Source organism: Balaenoptera acutorostrata, chromosome 20 (assembly GCF_949987535.1).
Source record: "Balaenoptera acutorostrata chromosome 20, mBalAcu1.1, whole genome shotgun sequence".
Taxonomy (NCBI): domain Eukaryota; kingdom Metazoa; phylum Chordata; class Mammalia; order Artiodactyla; family Balaenopteridae; genus Balaenoptera; species Balaenoptera acutorostrata.
The window spans coordinates 11,832,607-11,859,344 of NC_080083.1; the positions used below are offsets into that span (position 1 = coordinate 11,832,607).

At 51.7% G+C, this 26,738-nt stretch overlaps 1 protein-coding gene across 1 annotated transcript in view; it reads right to left on the reverse strand.

The window, feature by feature from the left end:
• The window catches only part of SPNS3 (SPNS lysolipid transporter 3, sphingosine-1-phosphate (putative)), a 70,436-nt gene that overhangs the window by 9,952 nt on the left and 33,746 nt on the right, over nt 1-26,738 (reverse strand). Inside the window, exons 4-9 of the mRNA XM_057536204.1 lie at nt 25,873-26,009; nt 25,178-25,329; nt 24,403-24,469; nt 23,538-23,686; nt 22,617-22,769; nt 16,727-16,916 (exon numbers count right to left, since the gene is read on the reverse strand). Coding sequence (XP_057392187.1) covers nt 16,727-16,916; nt 22,617-22,769; nt 23,538-23,686; nt 24,403-24,469; nt 25,178-25,329; nt 25,873-26,009 — 848 coding nt within the window. The remainder of the gene's footprint in view (nt 1-16,726; nt 16,917-22,616; nt 22,770-23,537; nt 23,687-24,402; nt 24,470-25,177; nt 25,330-25,872; nt 26,010-26,738) is intronic.

Below are 26,738 nucleotides of genomic sequence, written 5' to 3' on the forward strand. Positions count from 1 at the left end.
GCTGGCGAGCCTTAGGTGGGCCCAGGCAGGCTGCAGACCCGCATTCCAGCCCCACAGGGTCTGCCAACCCGGCCTCCTGGGACCAACGTGAGGGCAGCTCACACCCATCCTTCCCTTGACTCCCACCTCCACCAGGACTGCCAGGCCACTGCCCTCCTCCCACTTCCAGCTCAAAGGCGTCCTACCCTCCATAGCCGGGGGGGCCAGCCACACGGTGCCTGCTCTCTGCAGGTGCTGCGGTCTCCCCGCTGCTGCCCCACACCCACGGGACATGCTGAAATACACCTTTTCCTTCCTCCAGCTGGAGCAGGGTGGATCCTGACCCCAAAATAGGGCCGATCGGAGGGAGGCTGCAGCCACAATGGGGACTTTCAGGCTGAACAAGCTGCCTGAGGATGCCAGGTTTCCTCAGACACACCTGGAAACCCACCCCAAGCCACCAAATCCCCGCCTCCACGCGGAGGCTTTGAGGGGCGAAAGGCCCAGCTGGGGAGAGGCCACCTCCTAATCCCGTAATTACAGAGTCTCCTGAGGCGGCTGCCTGGGCTCAAGGAGGGACACCCCATCAAAGAGGTGTGACCCCCCTGGAGGGACACCCCATCAAAGAGGTGTGACCCCCCTGGAGGGACACCCCATCAAAGAGGTGTGACCCCCCCTGGAGGGACACTCCATCAAAGAGGTGTGACCTGGCCATGTGAGGCCACCCTTGGAGGTCACCACCCTCTGTGCCTTGGTTTCCCCAGCGCTACAACGATGGGGTGGCCCAGCGCCCCGGCAGCCCCCTCCACCACCAACAGCCTTTGCTTTTAAAGCTGCGAGATAACTTCAGTGGGTCCCACAGGCTGCGTGCAAATCGGGTCTGAGAAGCCCGTGGCCTCCACAACTAATGCAGACTTGCGTTCCGCAATTAAAAAACAAAACAAACAAGAAGGGCCCTGGTCTGAAGTTAAGTCACATGAAGAATGTAGCCAGCAGACTGTTCAAAGTTCCTCCCACACAGGCCCCTCAGCCCCCTGGACGCCCTCTTCTGCACGGCCACAGGCCCCTCGCACTGACCAGGTCCCCAAACCTGCTCTCTCCTCCTGGCCCCCCACGTTACTGTCCTCGCCCAGGGTGCTTGAGGTAGCCAGGATACAGGCCTCACCCACAGACTGGCCGCCAGCAAGCTGCCCAAGCGGCCAGACACGGAAAGGGGGAGGCGGGGGGCTCCTACATGCCTTGCTCGCCTTCACACCCCTCCAGACACCGATTCCTGTCCAATCTGCATCCTAAATGTCCCTCAGATCCGCCCCCTCCTCCCGGCCACTGCTGCTGGCCTGGTCCAGGCCTCCCCCATCCCTCCGCCTCACCAGTTTCCCAGGCCCCACCATCCCTCCTGACAGCAGCCCCGGAGGGGACTTCCGAAAGGGAAATGGGAAATCTGCCCTTGTCCCCTTAGTGCCTGTTCATGGTTCCCTGCACCCTGACTCCGTCTCCCTGGGTGATAGGGCCTGGGAATGCTGCCTGAGAAGCGTGGAGCCCCTCAACCCCTGGCCTTTCCATTTCAGACTCAAGAGGATTTCCCCCTCGAGTTGGGGCGGTGATGATGCATATTTCTGGCTTTAGTCACCCCCGGCCAGAGAGGCGTACACACACACACACACACACACACACACACACTGACACATGCACATGCACTCACATAACACACAACCACACAAGCACACACAGACACGTGCATCCTCAAGACCTCACACACACACACAAGAGCTCCAAGACCCATGCACACATACCTAGACCCATAACCTGGGACACACACGGAAAACTCACACACCACAAAGACACATACATAAGCAGGTAACAGGGATGACATTCTAAGTATTAAAATATGTGTGGCGAGAGTACCAACCAAACAGATGGCGGCTGACGACCCTGGTACAGAACTTGCTGGAAAACAGCCTAGCGTGTATATGTGCATGCTTGTGGTCTTATAAAGTGGACAGCAAGTTGTGCACAATCACACGGGCACACACACACGTATACATGTACGCAAACATGCTCTTGCCTTTGCACTCATGTGCATACCTGCACTCGGACATGCACACACTCATAGCTTCACACACATAGACACCCCTCCTCACGTACACCTGCATGCACAGGTGGGCATGGGCAGGGAGCAGGAGGGAAGCTGGAGCACCTGCCCCAGAGAAGGCTCAGCCCCTGTGGAGTGGAAGGGACAGTGTCTTCACTTTGGTCCATCTCAGTCTTCCAACTGGGCAGTAACTGATCTCTGAACTGCAAAGAATGGATTCTAGGTGCCCCCAGGTAGGGAGAAAGCAAATGTCTCCCATGGGCTTGTGGTCAGGCAGAGGTAAGGCCGATCCTCCCCTTGCACAGGTCAACTCTTCACCCAGTGTGATTGAGCCAGTCAGGATGCAGGTGCCTGGCACAGACTGGCCACCAGCAAGCTGCCGGGCCGGCTGGCATGCTTCTCCCCTGGGCCTGCCAACCTGTAATTGCAGGGACTGTCTTTAGGGCACAAGGGTACCGCCCAGCTCCCATGGGCCAGCAAGGGCCCAGCAGCCTGGTAGGCGGGCAGATGGGGAATGAGCCCCAGTCCTGCTGGAGAACCCAGCTGATACTGCAGGCTCTGCTGCCCATCCAAGAAGAGACACCTGCTAGATCCCGGCAGGGAAGTGGGGTCCTCAGAGGAAGGGTAGGTGGGCCTCTCTCAGCCCCTTGGAGGCAGCCTCTGGCAAGGCCCAGTTACTCCAGCCCAAGACACAAGAGCAAAAGGGCTGGGACTTCCCTGGTGGTCCCGTGGCTAAGACTCCTTGCTCCCAAAACAGGGGGCCTGGGTTCGATCCCTGGTCAAGGAACTAGATCCCACATGCCGCAAATAAGAGTTCGTGTACCACAACTAAAGATCCCGCATGCAGCAACTAAGACCTGGCGCAGCCTAAATAAATAAATAAATAGGCTTGTCCAAAAAACCCGCAAGGGCCAAGTGGTAGGAGAGATTCCCCCAAGCTGGGGCACCTGCACGGCCCAGCTGTCTGGGCCACCCAGGGGTGAGAGCAGATCCCATAGCCAACCAACCCTGGAATCCTTAGCTGACCCGGACCACAGCTACAATGGACACACATCCTGACTGCTCCCTGCCAACCATCACGCAAGGCTCCCTTGTGGGCACCAGGCTCGGCAAATACTGGGCCTCCATCTTTGGTCCTTGCTCAGGAATCGCCAAGGCTGAGAAGGGCAGCATCCCTTCCCGGATGTAAAGGCCTCAGTGACCGCCAAGCTGGCTCTGCTCTGTGTCATGGTGGCCACATTGCTCCTTGGGCCAGTAGGGAACTCAGAGCTACGATCTAGTTTGGGCTGGAAGGAGCCTTAAAGATCATCTGGGGCAACTCCTGTGTAAAAACGGAGGGTTGCAATTGCACCATAGACTTCCCTTCCCCCAAAAGTAAAAAATAGTGTCGGCGGGGTGGGGGTGGGGGGGAAACGTTTTTCACCAAAGGAAAAAAAAAGCCTAATGAGGTTAAGTATTAAATATTGGCAGCCAAGGCAAAAAAAACAGGTAATTCTGGAGTAAAGTAGAGAATATAACCCTTCTCAGCTCCTCCCTCCCCAGAGCTATCCTCCAAAACCCCAACATCTAGAGGGAAATAAACTGAGCAGGGGTCCATTGTTTCCACTCTTAACTGAGAACCAGTGGGAAAAGCTGCTGGGGAGAAATGGGCAAAAGTGGAGAAAGTGAATAAATGACTCCAGTTACTGACTCCACCTAAGGCCTAAAAACAGTAATTTTTTACTGTTTTTTACTGGGCCTAAGGCCCAGTAATTAAGTAGAATGAACCCTGTGATAGAGCATTTACCTAAATCCCAGAAGAGAGAGCAGAGCCCAGGTGTTCTAACAAAGCCCCTCCTGCCTTACCTGAGCCCTGCAATTCCCTCAGGCGACAGAAAACCTAACACTCAACTCTCAAACTGCAGCCCCTTTGGGGAAGAGAATAGTCACAGAGAAGGCAGGAAGAGAGTAGAAGAAAATAAAGAGTCACCCACACTATATCAAAGCAAATTCAGTATCAGAGCAGAGCTGCCCACACCCAGGCTGGAGAAAGCACTCAGTACATGAACTATGCAAACATACAAAAAAAGAAAAAAACAGAGAGAGAGAGTGAGAGAGGGAATGAGGTAGGAAGAGAGGGAGGGAGGGAAGAGAGAGAAGAAAGAAAGAAAGAAAGAAAGAAAGAAAGAAAGAAAGAAAGAAAGAAAGAGGGAGGGAGAGGGAGGAAGAGGGAGGGAGGAGGGAGGGAGGGACGGAGGGAGGGAGGGAGGGAGAAACAGAGGAAATGGAAAGGGGGAAAGGTGGAGAAGGAAGAAGAGAGAAAAGGAGGAAAGGAGAAAAAAGAACCCAACCTACAAGACAGATGATAGGAGAAGGAGCAGAAGGAAATTCCTTATAATTGTTTCAAACTATATTGAACAGTAATTCAATAAAGAAAGAGCTCAAAAATGAAATGAACCCCCAATAGGATGAGATATAAAAGGATATTGCAGACTTAAGGGAATAAATGGAGGAGCAAAGCAATAAACAACATTATTACAGAACTAATAAATTAAAAACAGTCAGAAACAGAATAGACATCAAACAAAGTACAATCACCAATATAGAGAAAGGCTTGAGATAATCTCACAGATTGACTAATTTTTAAAAAACACAAAGAAGAAAAATGGACTTCCCTGGTGGTCCAGTGGTTAAGACTTCGCCTTTCTGGGCTTCCCTGGTGGTGCAGTGGTTGAGAGTCTGCCTGCTAATGCAGGGGACATGGGTTCGAGCCCTAATCTGGGAAGATCCCACATGCTGCGAAGCGACTAGACCCGTGAGCCACAATTACTGAGCCTGTGCGTCTGGAGCCTGTGCTCCGCAACAAGAGAGGCTGCGATAGTGAGAGGCCCGCGCACCACGATGAAGAGTGGCCCCCGCTTGCCGCAACTAGAGAAAGCCCTCGCACAGAAACGAAGACCCAACACAGCCATAAATGAATAAATAAAATAAATAAATAAATAAATAAATAAATAAATAAAAAGACTTCGCCTTCCAATGCAGGGGGTGCGGGTTCAATCCCTGGTCAAGGAGCTAAGATCCCACATGCCTCGTGGCCAAAAAAAAAAAAAAAAAAACCAAAAACATAAAACAGAAGCAATATTGTAATAAGTTCAATAAAGACTTTAAAAAATGGTCCACATTAAAAAAAAAACTTTAAAAAAGAAAAAGAAGAAAACATTTAGAGAGAAGTAAATGATATGAAAGACAGGTAAAGTAGATCAGGGCTGGGACTAGAGCACAGCAAGTGAGACATATAGGGTACCAAATTTAAGGATGTACTCAGTCTCTGGGTTGCACAAGTGTAGGGTTAGCCCCTGGGAGTGAGTGCCTCCTTAAATTGTGTGCCCTTATGCCTTGCTGGCCTCACCTTAGTCCCAGCCCAGAAGATGATCCAACACAGGTAAAAAAAAAAAAACCTAACAAATAAACAAACATAAGAAATAAAGAGATGAGAGGGGGAAGGAGGATACTCAGTACTGATTCAGCAGATAAGAACACTGTTATGAACAAACTTTTATATGATATAGAATATTTAGCATTGAGATATATCCTAGCTGTTGCAAGCAGCTTCTAACATGCCTCCAGAGACCCCTGCCTCTTGTATCTCACCCTGGGTGTGGGCTGGACCTAGGGATGTGCTTCTAATGAGCAGAATACAGCAAAAGTCATGGGATACCACTTCCGTGATTAGGTTACAAAAGACCATGACTCCCCTTGATAGACTCCTCTATTGCCTTCTCAGCCTACACATATTCAGGAAGGGAGCTGCCATAAGAAAGAAGCCAACATAGCAAAGGAACTGAGAGCAGACTCCAGCCAATAGCCAGTGAGGAGCTGAGGCCCTCAATCCAACATCGCAGAAGGATCTGAATGCGGCCCACAACCACTGAGTGAGCTTGGAAGCAGATCCCTCCCTAGTTGAGACTTCACATGAGACCACAGACCCTGGGCCAACGCCTTGATTGAAGCCTACAAGAGACCATGAAGCAGAGGACCCAACTAAGCTATGCCTGGATTCCTGACCCACAGAAACTGTGAGATAATAACTGTGTGCTGTCTTAAACGACTACATTTGGGGATGATTTGTTACACAGCAAGAGATAACTAATACACTACCTAAGCCACTGAATTTCAAGAATAAATAATGTAATCTTCAGGTATCCAGAGGAAAAAGTGAATCGATATGGAAGATTTTTTTAAACTTCATTCTTCACAGCAATATTTGATACGAAAAGACAATGGAACAAATGTTTGCAAAGTAATGAAAGGAAGAAAATGTGAGCCAAGAATACCATATCCAGTGAACTGTTGTTCAAGAAAAGAGGGAAAGAGGAGAAGACAATCTCAAACATAAATGAACCAAAGGAAAACCACCTCTCTAGCCCTTTTTGGTTTGGAAAGGAGGACAGAATGGATTAAAAACTATTTAACCACAAAATCTACTCAGTTAGGAGTTGAACCAAAATGAAGAACTCAGGAATGGAGCATCTATGCAATAGATGGAGAATGAGTATTGAATCTATTTAAATCTGGGATTGAGAGAACAGACTGTGAGTGTTGTAAATCTAGAAAAAGTAAAAATAATAATATAACTAACAAAAACCAGGAGACTGGGGAGAGAAGGTGGAGGTATAAGAAAGCTGATCAGGATTCATCAATAAGTCCAAAGTTTTAAAATTAACTTGAAGTTAGCCAAGTCCTTTGATTTCACTTCAATTTCTTCAGGTAAATTCATATAAATGAATTAAACACTATATGATTCTATTTACATGAAATATCCAGAATAGGCAAATCTATAAAGGCAGAAAGCAGATTAGCAGTTACCTAGAGCTGGAATAGAGGATGGTTAGGGGAAAATGGTGAATGATTTATAATGAATATGAAGTTTCTTTTTTTTTATAGGAAGCCCAAGAAATGCATTTATTCTATTGTCTCATAAAGTTTCTTCTTGAGGTGATGAAAATGTTCTAAAATTGATGTGGTGTTGATTGCAAACCTCTGTGAATATACTAAAAACCATTAAATTTTGTACTTTAAATTGAATGATACCTGAATTTCATCTCAATAAATCTGTTTTTAAAATTACCAGATAACCTCAGTTTAACAAAAGTATTCCTAAAAACATAAATCTGGGTTTATATACAGAGACACATATAGAAGGATGGTCACATCACAAAAGTAGAAGCAAACAGGCCAAGATGTTAAGAGTAGCTGATACTAGGGGATGAGAAAATGGAAAATTGTTATCTTCTTCTTTGTGCTTTTCTGGTTTTGTTTTTGTTTTTTTTTTAAATTACCCCCAAATAAAAATAGAAAGGTCATTGATAGAGTGTGGTGGATTGAATTGTTGGTCTCATCGCTTGATTTCACTGTGATAGCATGATGCTTCCATATCCTTGATGTGTCGAGTCCCCCAGAGTGTGATCCTTGGTCCTCTTCTCTTTTCTATCCAAGCTCAGGCCTTTGCTGATCTCATTCAGTCTCACGGCTTTACATAACCAGCCTAGACCTCTCTCCTGAACTCCAGACTCATATATTTCCAACTGCCTCTTAACATCTGCAGTTGAATGTCCTAAAAGGCATCTCAAATTCAACATGTCTAAAATTGAACTCCTAATCCCACCCTTTCCAAAAATAAAAAACCCAACAACAACTCCGTACTTCCCTCCAGCCTTCTCCGTCTCAGTAAATGGCAACTCCGTGTTTCCAATTGCTCAGGCCCAAAACCCTGGAGTTGCCCTCGACTCATCCATTTCTCTCACACTCCACACCCAACCCGTCAGGAAATCCTGTTGATTCTACTTCCAAAACATACCCAGAATCTGACCACTTCTTCACACTTCCTCCATAAGTAGCCCAATCCAAGCCACAGGCATCTCTTGCCTATAATATTGGAAAGCCTCCTAATGGGTTTCCCTGTCTCTTGTCTTTGTCCTTTTTCATTCTATTATCAACACAGCAGCCAGAGAGACCTTGGTAAACTACATGGTAGGTAGTTACAAAACAGCCCCCAATTAATCATGCTTCTTGGTATTCACACCCTTGTACAGTCCCTTCCCACAGTGAAACCAGGTCAGTTTCCCACCTTGCTTCAACCAATAAAATAAGGTAGAAGTGATGCTGTGCTGTTCCTGGCCTAGGCCTTAAGAGACTTTGCAGCTTCCACTTTGCTTTCTTGGAATGCAGCCCTGAGACCACCATGTAAGTAACCGGTTTCACCCAGTGGAAGACAAGAGGCCACATGGAGGAGAACGGAGGAGCCCCAGCCGACGGCCAGACACGAGTGAGGCCAGCTTGGATGTCCCACCCCACCCAGTCTTCCAGGTGAAGGCGGCCACAGGAGTGAGCACAGGTGAAATCAGGCAAGAAACCATCCAGCCAACTCACAGAATCATAAGAAATAATAAATCGTTGTCTTAAGTCACTACGTTTTAGGGTGATTTGTTACTCAGCAATAGGTGACTGATACAAACCATCAGTCAGAGCATCACTTTCTGTGCTAGAAATTCTCTAGTGGTTTCCCATTTCACTTAAATTGGAAGCCAAGTTCATTCTATGTGCAGGGATCCACACAATCAGTGCCCCACCCACCCCACCCCCTCAGCCCCCCACCCTGCCATTCCCTCTGACCTAATCTCCTCTGCTCTACCCCAGCTCGCCCCATTCCAACCACGTTTCCTAGAAGACACCAGCATGACTTCCCCCTCAGGACCTTTGCACTTGCTCTTCCCTCTGCATGGAGGGTTCTCCCCCACTCCACCCCTGTATCCACATGGCTCCTTCTCTCACTTGCTTCAGGTTGCTGCTGAAGCATCACCGTCTCCGTGAGGCCTCCCTGACCACCTTGCACAGCCCAGTCCCTCTTCTTGTCCACTTTCCCGGCTCTGTTCTTTTCCACAGAGCTCATTCCCATCTAACATACCATTTATTTTACTGCATACATATTCTTGCCTGTTTTGTTCAATGCTGCATCATCCTCAAAGCCTAGAACAGTGCCTGGCACACAGGAGGTGCTTGGGAAATATTTGATAAGTGAGTGAACATTTCTGCTCATCCTGGCTGGGACCTGCCTCGCAGCCACCTCACCATGGCCTCGGCTCTGCTCCTTGAGACCTCTGCTCCCTCGGCCCGTGAAGCCCGGCAGGGTTTGAGGGTGAAGACCCCCACTCCCAGGTTTCTCACCTGTGAAACAGGAAGAGCAGCACAGAACCAGAGACACCTTGGGCGGGGGTGGGGTTACACCTGTGGGGCTTCATGGCCACATGCCCAGACACTCCTCCCCGTAATGTTAGATGTCACTGACCCAGGGCTCAGTGAAGGAGGAACGCTTGGGGCATGTAGCAGACTGTATCTTCCCAAAGCAGTCACTGTAATATTTCCACATGCTCTTTCAGATCACTGCTAGTCTCCACCAAAAAGAGTGAATCCGTTCTCTCTCCCCTCGAATCTGAGCAAGAAGTTGTGGCTCAAGTGAAGAACAGAATGCAGTGAAAGTGACGCTGTGTAACTTTCAAGGGCAGGTCATCAAAGGCAACACAGCTTCACCTGGCTCTCTCAAGACTCTAGTCCTTGGAAGCCGGCCACCATGTTGTAAGGAAGCTCAGGCCACATGGGGAGGTCACAGGCAGCTGCTCTAGCCAGTAGCTCCAGCTAAGGTCTCAGCCATCAGCCAGCATCAACCATCAGGCGGCCCTCAGCCTTTGACGATCCAGTTCCCCCACCCCCATTCTGCGTAGTTAACTCCAAGTGGAAAAGAGATATGTCAGCCCCACCACCCCCCACCTTGCCCAAACTGCAAATTTGTGAGCAAAGTAAGTGTTTTTCTTATTTCAAACCACTAAGTTTCATTATATATCTAAACTAACTAGAACAGGTCCAAAAGTTCATTTAGCTCCTCAATGAAACCAAGGGGAAAGTACGAGCACTCCCATTTTACAGCTGAGAAAACTGACTCTCAGCAAGGTCAAGATCTTGCCCTAGCTCACACAGCTAGTAGGTGAAGAAGCAGGAACGAGGTCCAGGTCTTTCAGATGCCTCAGTGCATGCTCAATGTCATCCCCCAACTCCAGCTACTCCCTCTGGACCACAAAGCCCACCCAAGGGGGGATTGCCAATGTTCAGCCATATCCTCCAGCTACCAGACAAGTGATGATGGAGCTCCTACCTTGGGCTCAGTCCCTCCTCTGAGTACAAACCCTTTCTCCTCTGAAGGGCAGCGGCCCTGGGAAGAAGGCCAAGGACGACGGTGTGAGCCAAGACCTGCTGTGTGTGTCTGGATCCCAATTAACAGCCAAGAAGTCAAGTTCCCGTGCCAAGGGGAGCGGAAGGAGGGAAGAGATGGAACCCTCTGCTCCTGCAGGTGGGCACCAGGGAACGGGCTCCCCCACGGAAGGCCCCAGACCAGATTTTATACGCTCAGGAAACCTTATTGCCACGAAACAGACAGCACGACTTGGCCCTACTTCAGGAAATTTGGGGACGGGCGTGCCCACGACGCCTCCAAAAACCCTTCCTTCCCACGCAATGCAGCTACAGCCCAGTAGCAGTTGGATGAAAGCTATATGCAGCTGCAGACACACATGTACACACACATCCCACACAATTATCTGCTTGCCCTGATACTGGTGCATGTGCACACTCATGCAGACATGTATGCAAAACAGCATACATGGACACACTCATACATACTATGCACATATAGAATGAATTACATGTATATGCAGCATACAGAGAGCATGGCTGTACAGACACAGAGGTGTATTCACACAAAAGCACACATATCTGCACTCATGTTCACAGACCTGCATATATTCACACTTAGATGCATGCACACACTAGCAGTACCCGTACCCACATTCCTGTGGGCCTTCCCAGGAAGCCCTATCAATTTCCCCTGGAGCCTATCAATCTCCCCAGGACTGGCAGAGAAAGTACAGAAGAACTTTGGTTCCTACAATCTGAGAAGGTGAACGGATGGATGGACGGATGGGAGGAGGGATGGATGGATGGATGGATGGATGGATGGATGGATGGATGGATGGGTGGATGGAAGAGACTCAAGTGATTCTTCCTATTTTGAAGCTAATTTGAACAGAAGCCAACTCCTCAGCCCCCTTTCGACATCCTTTCTGATATTGACCCCCATAGGTCTCCCACACCTAATGACAATCCTTCATGGCAGACTGCAGCCAGTTCCCACCCACTGAAGTTTTAGGGATGATGTCATGTCCCATGGACTCCAGACTCCTGCATCCAACTCTACTAACACCTGTACTTGGACGCCAACCTCCCACCACAAACTCAGAATGTACAAAACCAAGCTGCTCATCTTTCCCCAAGTGCCGCTGTTCCCGCCTACTTTCCTATCTCAGTTAATGGCATCTCCCTCCTTCCAGCTACAGAGGCTAATACCCTAGAACTCACCTTTGACTCTTCTCTCTCTCACACCCCACACTGAATCCATCAGAAACTTCTGATAGATCTACCTTCAAAATATATCTATAATCCAACCATTTCTTACCACCTCTGCTGTTTCTGCTCCTGCACCCCACACCCTCATGGGAAGTCTATTTTCAACAGAGAAGTCAAAGTGATTCCATTAAACATAAGTCAGTAATAGAAAAACAATAGAGAAAATCAATACAACCAAAGTTGGCTGCAAAACTGACCAACTTTTAGTTACACTGACCAACCAAAAAAAAGAGAGAAGACTCAAATTACTAAAATCAAGAATGAACATTATTATCGACCTTACAGAAATTAAAAAGATTATAAGGGAATACTGTGAATGAAATTCCTAGAAAGATGCAAACCACCAAAACTGGCTTAAAAAGAAATAAAAAGCCTTAATTGACCAATAATAAGTCAATATTGAGTCAGTAATCAGAAAACTTCCCACAAACAAAAGCTCAGAACCAGATGGCTTCAATGGGGAATGCTAGCAAATGGCTAAAGATGAATTAACACAAATCCTTCACAAACTCTTCCAAAAAATACAAGAGGAAGAAACACTCGTCAAGTCATTCGATGAGACCAAACAAAGACATCACAAGAAAACTACAGACCAAAATTTCTTATGAATATATATGCAAAGATCCTCAAAAAAATACTAACAAGCCAAATTCAGCAACATATAAATATAATTTTACACCATGACCAAGGGAGGGTTTATCCCAGGAATGCAAGGTTGGTTAAACATACAAATATCAATCAATGTAATATACCATATTAATCAAATAAAGAACAAACTACATGACCATCTCAATAGATGCAAAAATCATAAGCCAGACCACCCACGCCTCAGCACAAAACCTCAACTCAGCTCTTAGCCAGCTCCACCCAATGCCCACATGGCCCTACATCATCTTGTCCCACCACCTCTCTGTCCTCATTTCCCTTTCTCCTTTCATTCCACGCTAACCACAGTGCCCTTCTTGCTGTTCCCTAAACCCAGCAGATACGCTCCTGCCTCAGGGCATTTACAGTTGCTGTTCCCTTTGCTTGGAACACTGTTCCCCTAAATATCCCATAACTCACAATAGTGTGAATTTTACTTATATATCTTGCCTGTTGTCTACCTCCCCCAACTAGAATGGGAGCTCCCTAAAAACAGAGATAATTTAGTCTGTTTTATCTACTGCTATATCTGTGGCATTTAAACTAGCATGCCACCTTTATAGGCACTCAAGAAATACTTGTTGAATAAATGAATGAATGAAAATAGCTGGTCACTCAACCATTCACACAGCAAGCAGTTGATCACCCCCACCCCACTCCAAGTGCCTGACACTGTGCTTCGGGCTGGAGTGCTGAGAAAGATAGGAACCAACCTGGGCCCAGCTGGGAGGGGGTGGTCAGGGCATAAGTAACCAGGATCCAAGGAAGACAGTGCTGAGGAGCGGCGAGGATGGGGAGAGAGGGTTGGATCTAGCAATCAGGGAAGACTCCATGGAGAGATGGAGCTCTAGCCTCCCCTGAAGGCCCAGAATGATTCGGGCGTATGGAGAAGGGAAGGGAGTAGAGGGAACAGAGGGAGAGCCCGGATGTGGAGAGCACAGGGCACCTCCTGGGAATCAGGAAGGGACCTGCATGGCAGAACCACATCGAATAAGGCTACCAAGGATGTCAGGGCCGTTCATGAGGGGCCTTGAATGCCAGGATGAGGAGTTAGACTTAGTTCCAGAGGCACCAAGGAACCATGCAAGGCTTTCGAGCAGGGAAGTTTCTGTGGTGTCCCTCTGGCAGTGTGGGGAGAACAGATCGTGGTGGGGAAGCAAGAAGACATGGAGACCAGGACAGTGGCTCTTGGGACAGTCCTAGAGAAAGACGGCAAGGCGTGAGCCATGACAGGACAGAGCGGACCAAGAGAAGAGGGGCGGTTTGGAGGCGTTCCAGGTTTATGACGGGTGTTAGTGGGCAGGGGTGAGGGGGGTGGGGGGATGGGGGGAGCTGGAGCCTGAATCTCAGAACCTCAGAAGCACAGACAGAGCCATGGAGGAGGGGGGTCTGGTCAGGGGGTCCAGAAGGAACTGCACCACTTCTGGAAGGCTGGAGTTCTGGTCGTTGGGGGTCCTGCCAGGCCCGAACACGAGCCACAGGGAGGAGCAGCTTCCCAGCACTGGACGCTGGACACAGCCCAGCCCTGCCAGCCTTCCTGCGCTGCAGTCCCTCGCGTCCCAGGGCCGGCCCAGAGAAGAGATTCTCCGGCTGGGTTTGTCAGCCAAGATGCAATGTCATTTCTAGACGAGCTATCCAGCTCTGGAGATGCGCCAGGCTATGGGGCGGGGGACAGCTGTGTCCCCAAAACACAGCCAAGGAGCTGCCTCCCAGAGCCAAGCAAGACAGTGGCAGAAGCGGAACTGGCAGGTGGTCCGCGGGCCCAGCCAATGCAGAGACAGGCCTTAAGTGGGGCCTCCATCTGCCCAGGCCTCAGCCTCCCTGCAAGGTCAGGCCCATTCAGTCCCCACCAGCTGGAGATGATGGTCCCAGTCACTCCCTCAGCCAATAAGCATTAAGGTATTTATTAGTGCCTGGTGTACGCCAGCCTCTGTTTCTCTCCCATGGGGGTGACAAGGGTCAGTGCGGCATGAAGGACAGAGACTTTGGAGTCTGCGGAGCTGCGTTAGAGGTTTATCTGTCCTACTCTTTGTGTTGCTGTTTCTGGGCCTCAGTTTTCCCATCTGTCAAGTGGGGATGAGAAAAACCCTTTCCGATGAGGGCACTGTAAGGACTAAATAAGAGCAGGTGCAGAAGGGAATGTTAACAGGACTTGTCTATTCCCCAGGAATTTCAGCGGAAACCCAACCAAGGCTGAGGACACTGGTGAGGAGCACCCACACCTTAAAAGAGGCACAAGACACACCTCAGGACTCAGAGGGAGAAAGGGAACCGTCCCATGTGGCCCCCCAGCTTATACAGAAGACGGCTGGAGACCCAGGCTGGGGAGGATTTATTTGAAGAGTGAGAAAGCTGAGTGAGGGGCTTCGGGTGGCCCACCCACAGAGAGGGCAGTGCCTGTCAGGAAGGACATTGGCCTTTCTCCCTGGCTGGATGCCAAAAAAAATGCAGACTTTCCTACACCAGGGCCACCTGGGGTGCATCTACAAAGAGCATCCTCAGGACACCCCAACACATGTCACCTGGGAACAGGAGGATGTACAAGGGCAGCAGTAGGGGCCTGCATCCTGAGCTCATCCAGGGGTCACACAGAAACCACGGAGAGGAGACAGGCTTGAGGGTCACAAGAGGGGAGCCGCATGGGGTGCCCGCCTGGGGCGACAGGGCCCAGGAGAAGAGCTGGAAGGGCAACCCTGGAAAGGAGCGGAGGGAAGCTGCGACAGTACACAGGTGACAATGTCTCCTGCACCAGGGAATGGGACAATGCAAACGCTGGGGCCCGAGGCCCCCAGAACCCACAAAAGTGCCCCCAAGAGAGGAGTCAGCCAGCATCTGGGCATCTACCACAAGGAGGGCACTGACAGTCAGCAAAACAACGCCAGACACTGATAACACCTGGCCCATTTCCGGTCATCTTTGCTGGCCTGCCCGACCTTGGAGGGGTCAGGATCCCGGGGGAGCGGTGGTCTTGGGGACAAATGACAGAGATGAAGCAAGGAGAATCCAACCAACTAGAGCTCCCCCTCTTCCCAGTGCAATTTTCTGGACCTGGATAGAAGCTTTATTTGAAAGTAGAACAAAAGTTTTGATTTAAATGGGACTGGGTTTCATGAGTGTATCTAGAAAAGCTATGGTGGGGGCTTCCCTGGTGGCGCAGTGGTTAAGAATCTGCCTGCCAATGCAGGGGACACGGGTTCAATCCCTGTTCCAGGAAGATCCCACATGCCACGGAGCAACTAAGCCTGTGCACCACAACTACTGAGCCTGCGCTCTAGGGCCCGCGAGCCACAAGTGCTGAGCCCGCGTGCCACAACTCCTGAAGCCTGCGAGCCTAGAGCCCATGCTCAGCAACAAGAGAAGCCACCGCAATGAGAAACCCGCCCACTGCAACGAAGAGTAGCCCCTGCTCGTTGCAACTAGAGAAAGCCCGCACGCAGCAACCAAGACCCAATGCAGCCAGAGATAAATAAATACAATTAAATTTACAAAATATAAAAAGAAAGAAAAGCTATGGGGTCTGGTCATGGGGGAGAGACCCACTCAAACTGGTCGGGGAACAATAAAGCTGTAATTGATTTGCTTTCTGAGTCCAGCCTGCTCTGTGAACCCCACCCACACACGCAGGGGCTTCCATGGCCACAGTGGTGGGTCCCCAGGGCCTTAGGACCAGGGAGTGGGAGGGGAGGGGTAGGGAGCTTGAACCAGTCCAGCTGGGGCTCGGCTGGCGCCATCTTCCCAGTATCAGTGGCTCCTTCCCATCAGGTGGGACAATCAGGGCCAGGGCTCTGGGGAGCCAGGGGCACAGCAGCCCACGTATAAGTGTGTACGTATGGATATGGAGACACCAGGGCGCCTGATGAGACCCACACATGCACAGAGCCCCAGTGAGTTCTGATGTGAGCATAGGGTAGTCTGGGAAGGCTTTGGAGGAGGTGGCCTTTGAGTTGGGTCTTACAGCAGAACGACTCTAGGATGCACAGAAGAGGGGAATGGTGCCCCTGGCGGATGGAATGGACACGAGCAAAGGCTGGGAGGTGTGAGCACCTGTCACTGGTGTAACCGGAGTGTGAGGCACATGAAGGGATGTGATGGGATATGGATCTGGAAGATATGATATCCTTAATGTTGTCACCTTTAAAGCAGTGTCCGCACTGGCTATGGCCAATCTGAACCTCACTTTCCTCATCTGTAACCTGGGGAGAATTACCCTACTTCTTCTTGGACTCAAAACATGTCCTGGGAATAAAGGGGTCTCATTATCTCCAATCAAAGCATTAACCAGGAGCTCAGAGGACACACTTTAGAAAGGCTTAGGCTCAAATCCCAGTTCTGCCCCTAGCTGTGTTACTCTTGGTAAGCCTCAGTTTACTCATCTGTTAAATGGGGATAACAAAGCTCCGCCCAGAAGGAGAGATAAATGTAATGTACGTGAAGACCTGGCACAGTGTAAGCCTATGTGAAACAGGAGTTCCCTACCCACCCCACCCCACTCCCACCTCCAAAGGGGCCCTCACTTACATAGGAGGCCAGGAGGGTGGTCGGGGCCAGGATGAGAGCCAGGTAGAGGCAGGAGGCTGCAGCAAGCAAGCTGGCGGCACAGATGAGGGGCTCAGCCCTCGGGTTGACTTTCTTGTATCTCCTTGAAGCCTCTGCTCCCAGGATGACCCCAACAAGGCCAGTCACGACAGTCAGTATCCCAAAAATCAGGCTGATGGAAAAGAGCAGAGAGGGACTGGTCAGCCGGTGGCGTCAGGATAGGGGTCCAGCCACCTGCCCCCCAGTGTGTGATCTGGTACCTACAGAGAATGTGACTGTGGGCCGCTTCCCCTCCCTCCTAACCTTGGGACCCTTGGGACCCCTAACCTTGGGACCCTTGGGACCCTCCTAACATTGGGAACCTGCTCTGGGATCCATGTACTCCCCTACCCTTCCCATCCTCTTTCCTGCCTCATCCTGGGGATGCCACTGGCCATGTGAGTGATCTTCCTAGCACCCCAGCACCCCAGCTCCCAGCCTGCCTCATTGCCAGCAATCTCCTCCACTGTTTCACCACCTAAAACTGCCCCACTCAGAAATCTTAATTCTACAGTCCCACTCTGGCCCCAACCTTCTCGCCTTCCAGGCCCCAATACTAATGGAATGGAGGTAAGTAAGCATTTATTTATTGAGCTCCTATGATACACCAGCATTGTACACACCCTCCCTCCCTCTCTCTCTCTCTCTTTTTTTTTGGCTGTGTAGCATGCACAATCTTGGTTCCCCAACCAGGGATCAAACCCATGCCCCCTGCAGTGGAAGCACAGCGTCTTAACCACTGGGCCGCCAGTGAAGTCCCCACACACCCTCCTTCCTTGAGTCCATCCTTCCACTCTCTGTTTCTGAACACCTCTCAAGTAGCCCCCTCTTAACTTCACTACCTTTGCCACCTACTCCTAGACCCATTTCAACTCCACTTGGTCCCTCTTGCACGTTCCTCCTGTAGAAACCTGTCCTTCTAGGACAACCTCCATACAGGTCCCCCAGAGGATGCTTTCTAGAACACAGATCTGACTACGCCCCTGCCCACCCCCTGCCTAAAATTCTCCACCAGCTCTTAAACACCCACCAGATTTGGTTCCAGCTCACTGGAACCAAATCTGGTGGGTGTTTAAGAGCTGGTGGAGAATACATGGCCCTTCATGATCTGACCCTGGATGACCTCAACCACAAACCCCAATTCCATCCTCCTCAGTCCCCAGACTAGTTGCTGTCCCCATTTCATACTTTTATTCCTCCATCTGGAACACCCTTCACTGGTTTCTCTACCTACCGAACTCCCATGCATCCTTCAAGACCCATCAAAAATGTCCCCTTTTTGAGGATGCTTTCCCTTGTCCCTTTGCTGATTTGTTCACCCCCTATAGTTCCCATAGCATCTTCCATGTCTCTATCATCAAGGTTATTCACTAGGCTGTGAATTCCTGGAGAACAGAAACCAGGTTCGGTTTACTTTCTTGACTCTAGGCTGGGAGCATAGAGCCTGGAACAAGAGATATATGTTAACCAAATGGCTCACTGATCCCTCCCAGAATTCCCAGGTGGACAGCTGAAACAGGTGAGGTTAAGAAAGGTTGAGGCCAGGGGCTTCCCTGGTGGCGCAGTGGTTAAGAATCCACCTGCCAATGCAGGGGACATGGGTTCGAGCCCTGGCCCAGGAAGATCCCACATGCCACGGAGCAACTAAGCCCGTGTGCTGCAACTACTGAACCTGTGCTCTAGAGCCCGCGTGCCACAACTACTGAGCCCACGTGCTGCAACTACTGAAGCCCGTGCGCCTACAGTCCATGCTCCACAACAAGAGAAGCCACTGCAATGAGAGGCCCGTGCACCGCAACTAAGAGTAGCGCCCGCTCGCCGCAACTAGAGAAAGCCCGCGCACAGCAATGAAGACCCAATGCAGCCAAAAATAAATAAATTAAATAAATTAAAAAAACAAAACAAAACAAACCTTAAAAAAAAATAAGGCTTTAAAAAAAAAAAAAGAAAGGTTGAGGCCAGGACTTCCCTGGTGGTCCAGTGGCTAAGACTCCATGCTCCCAATGCAGGGGTCCCAGGTTCGATCCCTGGTCAAGGAACTAGATCCCATATGCCACAACTAAGAGTTCGTATGCTGCAACTAAAGATCCTGCACACCACAACAAAGATCCCACACGTGGCAACGAACATCCCACGTGTCTCAACAAAGACCCAGTGCAGCCAAATAAATAAATAAACAAGATATTAAAAAAGAAAGAAAGAAAGAAAGGTTGAGGCCAAGATTACCCAGCTACTAAGCAACAGAGCCAGGATGTGAATATACACCTTCATGCTCCTGGTCTAGCCCAAAGGATGGGCCCAAGCCTCCTTTTTTAATATTTATTCATTTTATTTTTGGCTGCATCGGGTCTTAGTTGCGTCACGTGGGCTCTCTAGTTGTGGCCCATGTGCTCAGTAGTTGTGGCATGTGGGCTTAGCTGCCCATGGCATGTGGGATCTTAGTTCCCCAACCAGGGATCGAACCCGCGTCCCCTGCATTGGAAGACGGATTCTTAACCACTGGACCACCAGGGAAGTCCCCAAAGCCTCCTTTTAAAGAAGCCCAAAGGGATGCTGAGACTGACTAGCGTGAACTCTTGAAAAAAACGAAGGTAACTAGGACCTTTCCAGCCCCTAAGTGGCTCCCTGTTGTCCTCAGGGCAAGCTCCCGGCCAGCACTGCAGGACTGGCCCCTGCTGACCTGTGTAACCTCCCCTCTTTTCTCCTTCCCTCACTCTGCACAAATGACTGGGAATTCTCTAAACTCACCCTACACTTTCTGGCTTCCCTGCTTTGGCCCACACTCTTCCCTCGGCCTGGAGCACCAATGCCCCACCCACCATTCTCCACCTGGACAGGATCCCCTCCCAGATCCAAACCTTTCCAAAAGTGCCAGGTGCCTGATATTACCTCCATGGCTCCCACCAAGAGGTAAGAACATGACAGATGCAAGACTATGGTTACTGACAAATTGAGTGTCACAAAAAACTACCTCTCCTCTAAACAACTTCTGTGAAATGTCCGTCCCACAGGCTGAGGACTAATGGGTTTATTTCCCTGCCCCATCCCCTTGGTTTATAGGAGATTGTGTAAAGCCCAGAGAGGGCAGAGACCTGTCCGAGGCCACACAGCCCCACATTAGCAGAGCCAGGGTCTCCTGGCCCTCTGCTTCCAAACAAATCATGTGTGTCCTTAGGCAGCTTAAAGGTGCTCACCAAACCTTCCTAGCCTTCCAAGCTGTACCAGGCTCCGGCTCAGCCCAGTCAAGTGACCCCAAATCCCGGATGAATGCTATCTACCTCTGAGTCCCGGTCTGAGCCAGCCTTGGCAGGGTCTGGAGACCTTTCTAAGACTTAGGATTGATTATTCAAACAGGCCGTGTAGATGGGGGACCCCCAGTGCCCCTGAGCGGAGGTGTGGCCAGAGGACACACCTACCACGAAATGTCCCCACCCCCACAAAGCCTTCCCAGAATCAGACTCTCAGAGCCAAGAGGGTCCTTAAAGCCTGCAAGCTCTATGCTGATCCTCTGTACAATGGCCCTGGCAAGCAGCTATCCAACTCCTACTTACATGCCCCCAGGGGTGGGAAGCTCATTACCCTAATGCTGCTCCTTCCGTCTGGGCCCGCTCTGTATGTTTTAAGTTCTCCCTCTGGCTGAGCTAGAATCCTGTGTCCTGCAGCTTCCTGCTCCCGCACCACCTTCACCCGGGGGCTTATCCTAACTATGGAGGGTGTATTAACAGCTAGGGTCTGTGCAGAACCTGAACACCGGGACCCTGTGGTAGGTTGAATAATGCCCCCCAACCCAAGACATCTATGTCCTAATCTCTGGAACCTGTGACAATATATTCCCTTATATGGCAAAATAGACTTTGTAGATGTGATTTCATTAATGTTCTCGAGGTAGGGAGATTATCCTCCAATTTTTTGGTGGGCCCTAAATGCAATTACAAATGTCCTGATAAGAGGGAAACAGAGGGAGAGTTGAGACATAGAGGACAAGGCAATGTGACCGTGGATGCTGAGCTTGGAGTGGTGCGGCCACAACCAAGGACCGCCAGCAGCCGCCAGAAGCTGGAAGAGGCAAGGAAGGATCCTCCCCGAGAGCCTCCAGCGAGAGTGTGGCCCTGTTGAACTTGGTTTTGGCCCAGTGAAACCATCATGGACTTCTGGCCTCCAGAACTATGGGAAAAATTTCTGCTGTTTGAAGCTACCAAGTGTGTGATCATTTGTTCCATCAGCCCTAGGACCCTAACACAAACTCCCATGTCAGTTTCTCACCCAGGTTCTGGGAATAAGCTGAGTTAGAGGAAGAGGCTGAAGCAGAGAATGGGGAAATCACTGGCCCAGGAATACACAGCCAGTTAATGCCTGAAGTGGGATGGAGTCCTGGTTTTTCCCCACTTTTTCAAGCTGCAGTGGGACTTTTAGGGCTCAGTCTTCGCCTCTGGGGAGATCCAAGAATCTAGCTGTAGAGCCAGGATAAACATCACAATATCGTGGGACTTCCCTGGCGGTCCAGTGGTTAGGAGTCCACGCTTCCACTGCAGGGGGCATGGGTTCAATCCCTGGTCAGGGAACTAAGATCCTGCATGCTGCTTGGTGTGGCCAAAAAAAGAAAAAAAATCACAATATCCTTTGATGCATTCATTCATTCATTCACTTCCTGGATGCTCCCTGAGCACCCCCTGTATGCCAGCTGGTGGGGAGATGTTCAAGTCAGTTAACAGTACCAAGCAGTCTCCAGAGGCAACAGTACATGCAGCTTAAGAGCAGAAGCTTTGGAGTCAGATGGGTTTGAATCCTGGCTCTGCTACTCGAGTTGTGTGACCTTGGACAATTTGTTTAACCTCTCTGATCTTCCACCTCCTCATTTGTAATACACGAATACTAGGGTTTATTATTATAAAACCTCAGAGGGTTTTTCATGTAAAGGGCTTAGCATAGGGCCTGAACTAAAGTTAAAGCTTATAAGAAGCAACGATGAGAAAAGGGAAGGTAGCTATGGGCAAAGGGCACAGCTTGGGCAAAGGCACAGACAAGTGACGGAGCAGGGGACATTCTGGAAATTACACGAAGCTCTCTCTGGGCATCAGGGAGGGAGGTAGAGGCAAGAGAGGGGCTGGGGAGAAGGGGGGTAGATGTCAATGCTGCCAGCAGAGAACTAGTGTCACTGAGGCCTCAGGGCAGAACACAGAGCCCTGAGGAACTCTGAGAAACCCATCGGGGCAGGATCAGGGAGGAGGAGGGGTCCGCAAGGAGACCGGAAAGCATCAGCAGGGAGAAGGAAGAAGCAAATAAGAGAGGATTAGACATGCCCGCTCCATCAGGAGGTCACGGAGCCCCTGGAGAACAGGGTCAGCTGGGGGGACAGGAGAACAGCAGGGTGAGAAGAGTAGCTTTCCCGGGACTGTCAGCACCTCAAATGAGGCAGAGAACATACAAATGCATGTGTGAAATCCCTAAGCCAGAGAAGTAATGAAGCATCCCAGTGCCTCAGTTTGCCATCTGTAAAATGGGACGACCTCACACTACAGGTCCCTCCGAAGGACAGGCCCCACAGAAGCCTCACCCACCCGCAAGTGCTTTCTGGACCCCCAGAGCAGCCCAAGAGCAGGAAGACAGGGACTGGGGCCCAGAGAGGACAAGGGAGCTGCCTGTGGCCGCTCAGAGCAGCAGGAGCTCTGCCCAAGCTAAAACCAGGCCTGCCACCTGCCATCGGGCCCCCAAGTCCTGGTGTCTGCCCAGAGCTCCATGAACCCACAGAGGCTGAATCTGGGGGCTCAGAACCTCCTGAGAACTTCCCCATCAAGAGCCCCCCTGACCCGGGCACCCAGACGCCCCTCCTCACCTGTCCTGGCTGTTGCACGGCTCCCGAAAGCAGGGAAGCTGCAGCCCGTGCACCACACGGGCCTCGAACAGAAACTTGGGGGCCCAGAAGCCCAGAGCTCCAGTCACAAAGGCCATGGCTGTCACTCCAAGGGTCGACCACACAAAACTCCAGCTGTAAGAGAAAATGATCTGGCTCGACCCAGGAGAGAGCTGGGGCTGCGGGGGCCTATCTGCTCCTATCCGCTCCACTCCCCCTCTCCCAGGCCCACCTCCGCACCTTCGCTCCTGCTGTTCCTTCCTCCCTCCTCTCTGCCTGACCAAGTTTCCCCAGCCTGACAGACCCAAATCCAACATCACATTCTCCAGCAAGCTGTCTGCTGCCTCACCCTCCTCTGAGTGCCCTCCACTCGGCTCGTGGCTCTGTAACAAAGAGAGTGGGGTCCTGCCCGTGCTCCATATTTTGGTAAATCATGAGACCTGGCCATGTGGGGGACTCCTGTCTGCCTCCCCGACCATGCCTGGAACAGAGGAGGGATGCTCTCCCATGAGGCTCAGAGAGGTGAGTGATTCACTCGGGCATCTTCCCAGTAACCCTGAGAAGCCGGCAAAGCTGGAGAACTATGTCCACTGAATAAATGAGGGAAGTAAGGCTCCACGTCTCAGGTCACTCTGGGATAAGGCAGGGCAGAGCCAAGGCCGGAGCTCACAGTGTCTTCCTCCCTCTCTCCCAGCCCGTATTCCATCACATGGCTAGGTGGAGGGGGCCTCCGAGTGGGGGACGGGCACCTCAGCTGGTGAGTGGGAGCTCAGAGAAGGAAGAGGGTTGTGAACACTGGGACAGTCAGGGAGGGTTCTCTGGACGTGGAGGGAAGGAAGTCAGTGATGCTGGGGCAGACAGAGGGGTTTTCAGTGACATGCAGGGAGGAGCAGGGACACTCACTTTCTCCCCAGGTATCTGACGTCCTCACACCAGGTGCTCCTTGGGCCCCCAACGGTCACCACCCCCTGCTTCTCAGCAGCTCCCCGGGGCGGGTCTGGAACCAGGACGATAAGCAGGGTCAAGGCCACGGCTTCCAGGCAGGGCATGATCTGGGGACAGGAGGCCCAGGAAGCTCAGGGCCACACACTCCTGCGACCCAGGAGGTCCTGGCAGTGACTGAACTCTGTGGTCCAGGCTGGGGAGGGACTCACTTCCTGGGAGCTGGTTATACACAGAGCTTGACAAACTACTGCTTCTCATCCCCTCACCCCTGAGAGAACAGCCTCTCTGGGGAGCGGGGTCCCCTTGGGATTTGACTTAATACCTGTCTGTCCTATACAGACACTACTCTATTGGGACCTGTGAGCCTGACACGGCTGAGACCTGGAGGCTTGACTACACTGACCCTGACTGTTGAGTACTTGCTGCCCCAATAGCTGTCCCTTTCCCAGGCCCACACCTCCATCTGCCACACCAGCCCTGCCCTAGTGTCTTCCTATCCCTTGTCTCAGTAATCCTCAAGATTCCATAAGGTAGACTTTACTCCCCCACTCTACAGATAGGCAAAGTGAGGCCCCGAAGAGGGAGGTGACTTGCTTGAGATCACACAGCTAGCAAGCTAGCAAACTGAGCAGCTGGGATTTGAACCAGGGGCACGACTTCCAGAGGCCGTGGTCCATAGGACGCCCCAAACGTCTGAGCTGCTGATGTCTGAACACCCCCCATGGCGCCAGATACTGTGCCAAGGGGCTAAGGCCACTGGAGGCTGGAAAGTCCCTGCCCGCCCAGGGGGAAAGCGGAGGGAAGAAAAGGAAGCTGGACTCACTCGGAGGGCCCAACGCCAGTTCCCGGTCAGCTCCGTCACAGCCGACCCCAGCACGTAGCCCAGACCACTGCGACAGGGGGCAGGGGAAATGGGCAGTGAGGGAAGGGAGGCAGCCCTGAGGCCCCAAGGCCAGCCTGAGCCGGGGTGCCCCGACCACAGGGAGCCGGCTCTCTGCAGCTCATTGCCTTTTTCACTGGGAAAAGTGAGCCACGTGAGGCCCAGATGTCCACTGCCCTTGGTCAAGTCACAGGTGACCTCTGGCTCCAGGCCCATCCCAAACATCCACTGTCTCACTGAGGACCAGCCACCCCACCTCCCCAAGTCTCAGCCCTGCCCAAGTCAGGTGGTTTCAGGAAACCTGAGTCAGGGCTCAGGGGCCTGACTGCAAAACCCACACTGTCCTACCCCACTATGGAGTGCATGGCCCAACCCTAAGACATTTCTCTGCCTCACCTCCCAGAGCCAGCCCCTCCCTGGGCAGCCCACACTGCTGCGCTGCTCTTTCTCACCCCTTCCTGGAGTGTACTAGCCTGTAGGGAGCATCCTCATTACGTATCTCTAACTCCCACCATAGCCTATCAGTTCGTGTTATTGGCCCCATTTACAGATGAGGAAACTGAGGTTCAGAGAGGTAAAGTGACACAGTGAGGAAGGGGTAGAGTTGGGATTCCGAGCCCTTCTGCTCTGATGTCTCCTCCACCCAGCCCGGCTGCTGCTCTGACTCCTTTGGGCCTCAGTTTACCTCCCAGGGAAGTGGATCCGGGGTAATACCAACCTTCCAACAGGGATAAAGATGTAGAAGATGGCCAGCACTCGGGTTCGCTGGTCCCTCACGAAGAGGTCTCCCAGGACGGTGGGCGCAATGGTGGAGTAGCTGGCAGTGCCAGTGCCCACCACGCCCCGGGACAGGAAGAAGAGCCAGGAGTACTGGGCAAACAGGCACAAGACTGCAGTGAGTTCCAGAAGTCACCCTCGGGGCAAGGGGACCTGAGGATCTGTCAGAGGGACCGAGGGCATCTGGTGACACGTGCCCCAGGGCAGGAGGAGGAGATCAGGGCTCCAGAGACCTCACTATCCTCCCAGTCCAGGTTCCCCAAACCACACGGGTGCCCCCTGCTGGCGGCCACAGCCACCCCCAACCCCCTGCCCCGAGCAGCCCTCTTCCTGGGCAGCATCTGTGCTAACCAGGCCAGGTCCCGCAGGCAGTAGCAGTTACCCTCACCCCCCGCCCCAGCACAGTCGGGCGGAAGTGAAGCCATGGGCAGCAGCGGGAGATGCCAGAGAGGAAGGCCCCTGTTAAGCAAGTCCAACAGCCTGTTCAGAAGGCCCCTCTCTCAGCCCTTAGAAGACAATCCCCCAGCCAGCCTGGAGCCTGCAATGGAGCCGAAGCAGCTCTGCTGGGGCTGGATCAGGGAGGTAGAAGGTGGGGGAGGGCCCCCCGGGGACCTGGGAAGGGGTGAGGGCACCTACCCGGGGCGAGATGAAGGAGCTGGAGAGGCCTGCTCCTGACCAGAGCAGGATACCTAAGCTCAGCGTCGCCTTGCGGTTGTGTCGGTCGCCCAGGTAGCCAAACACGGGTGCAGACAGCAGCAGGCAGCCGACGAAGACTGAAGGAGACACGCAGGGGGCAGCATGCATCCCCGGCTCAACAAAGGCGGAGGGGGTGGGGGCGGGGGGCAGATGGGTCCAGCAGGCCCAGAAAAGGGAACCGGCTCAGACACCACAAGCTTGGCAGTGGGTGGAGGTCGGGAGGAGGAAAAGATAAGGTGAATCCCCCAATCCCCACCACTGCCCAGAGTCAGGGGGACTGGGAGGGAAGGGTGGGGGCAGAGCCCTGACTCAAATCTCAAGTTCTGCTGCTTGCTCTCTGTGCAGCCTTGGGTTACTAACTCCACCTCTCTGAGCACCAGCCCAACAGTGGAGAAGTCAACATCCCCCTCCCAGGCCGTGTAAACGTGAGACAGAAGTGAATACAGAGCCCGGCGTGGAGCTGCCAGGGCCCTGTCTCTCGGAGAACTCTCAGGGATTTTGCTCTCAAGCCCCTGCTGGAGGCAGGGCGTGGAAGGCAAGAGGGGGCGGGGTGCGGGCCAGGTGCCTGCTCCGAGCAGATGAGCGCGGTTTAGAATGAGCACAGTGATTATAAACCAGCGGCCCCTGGAGGCTGGAAAAGATTTGGTCTTCCTAAGTAGGTGAAACATTCCCCTGACGCTGCAGTTGTATTTATACCGTTTTTTAAAGTACTAAACGCTTATGAATTGGTGACTGGATTAGTGAATGCGTTTGCTATTCTGCGAAGACAAAGAAACTGCCACGTTTTTGCTTGACTATACCACGTG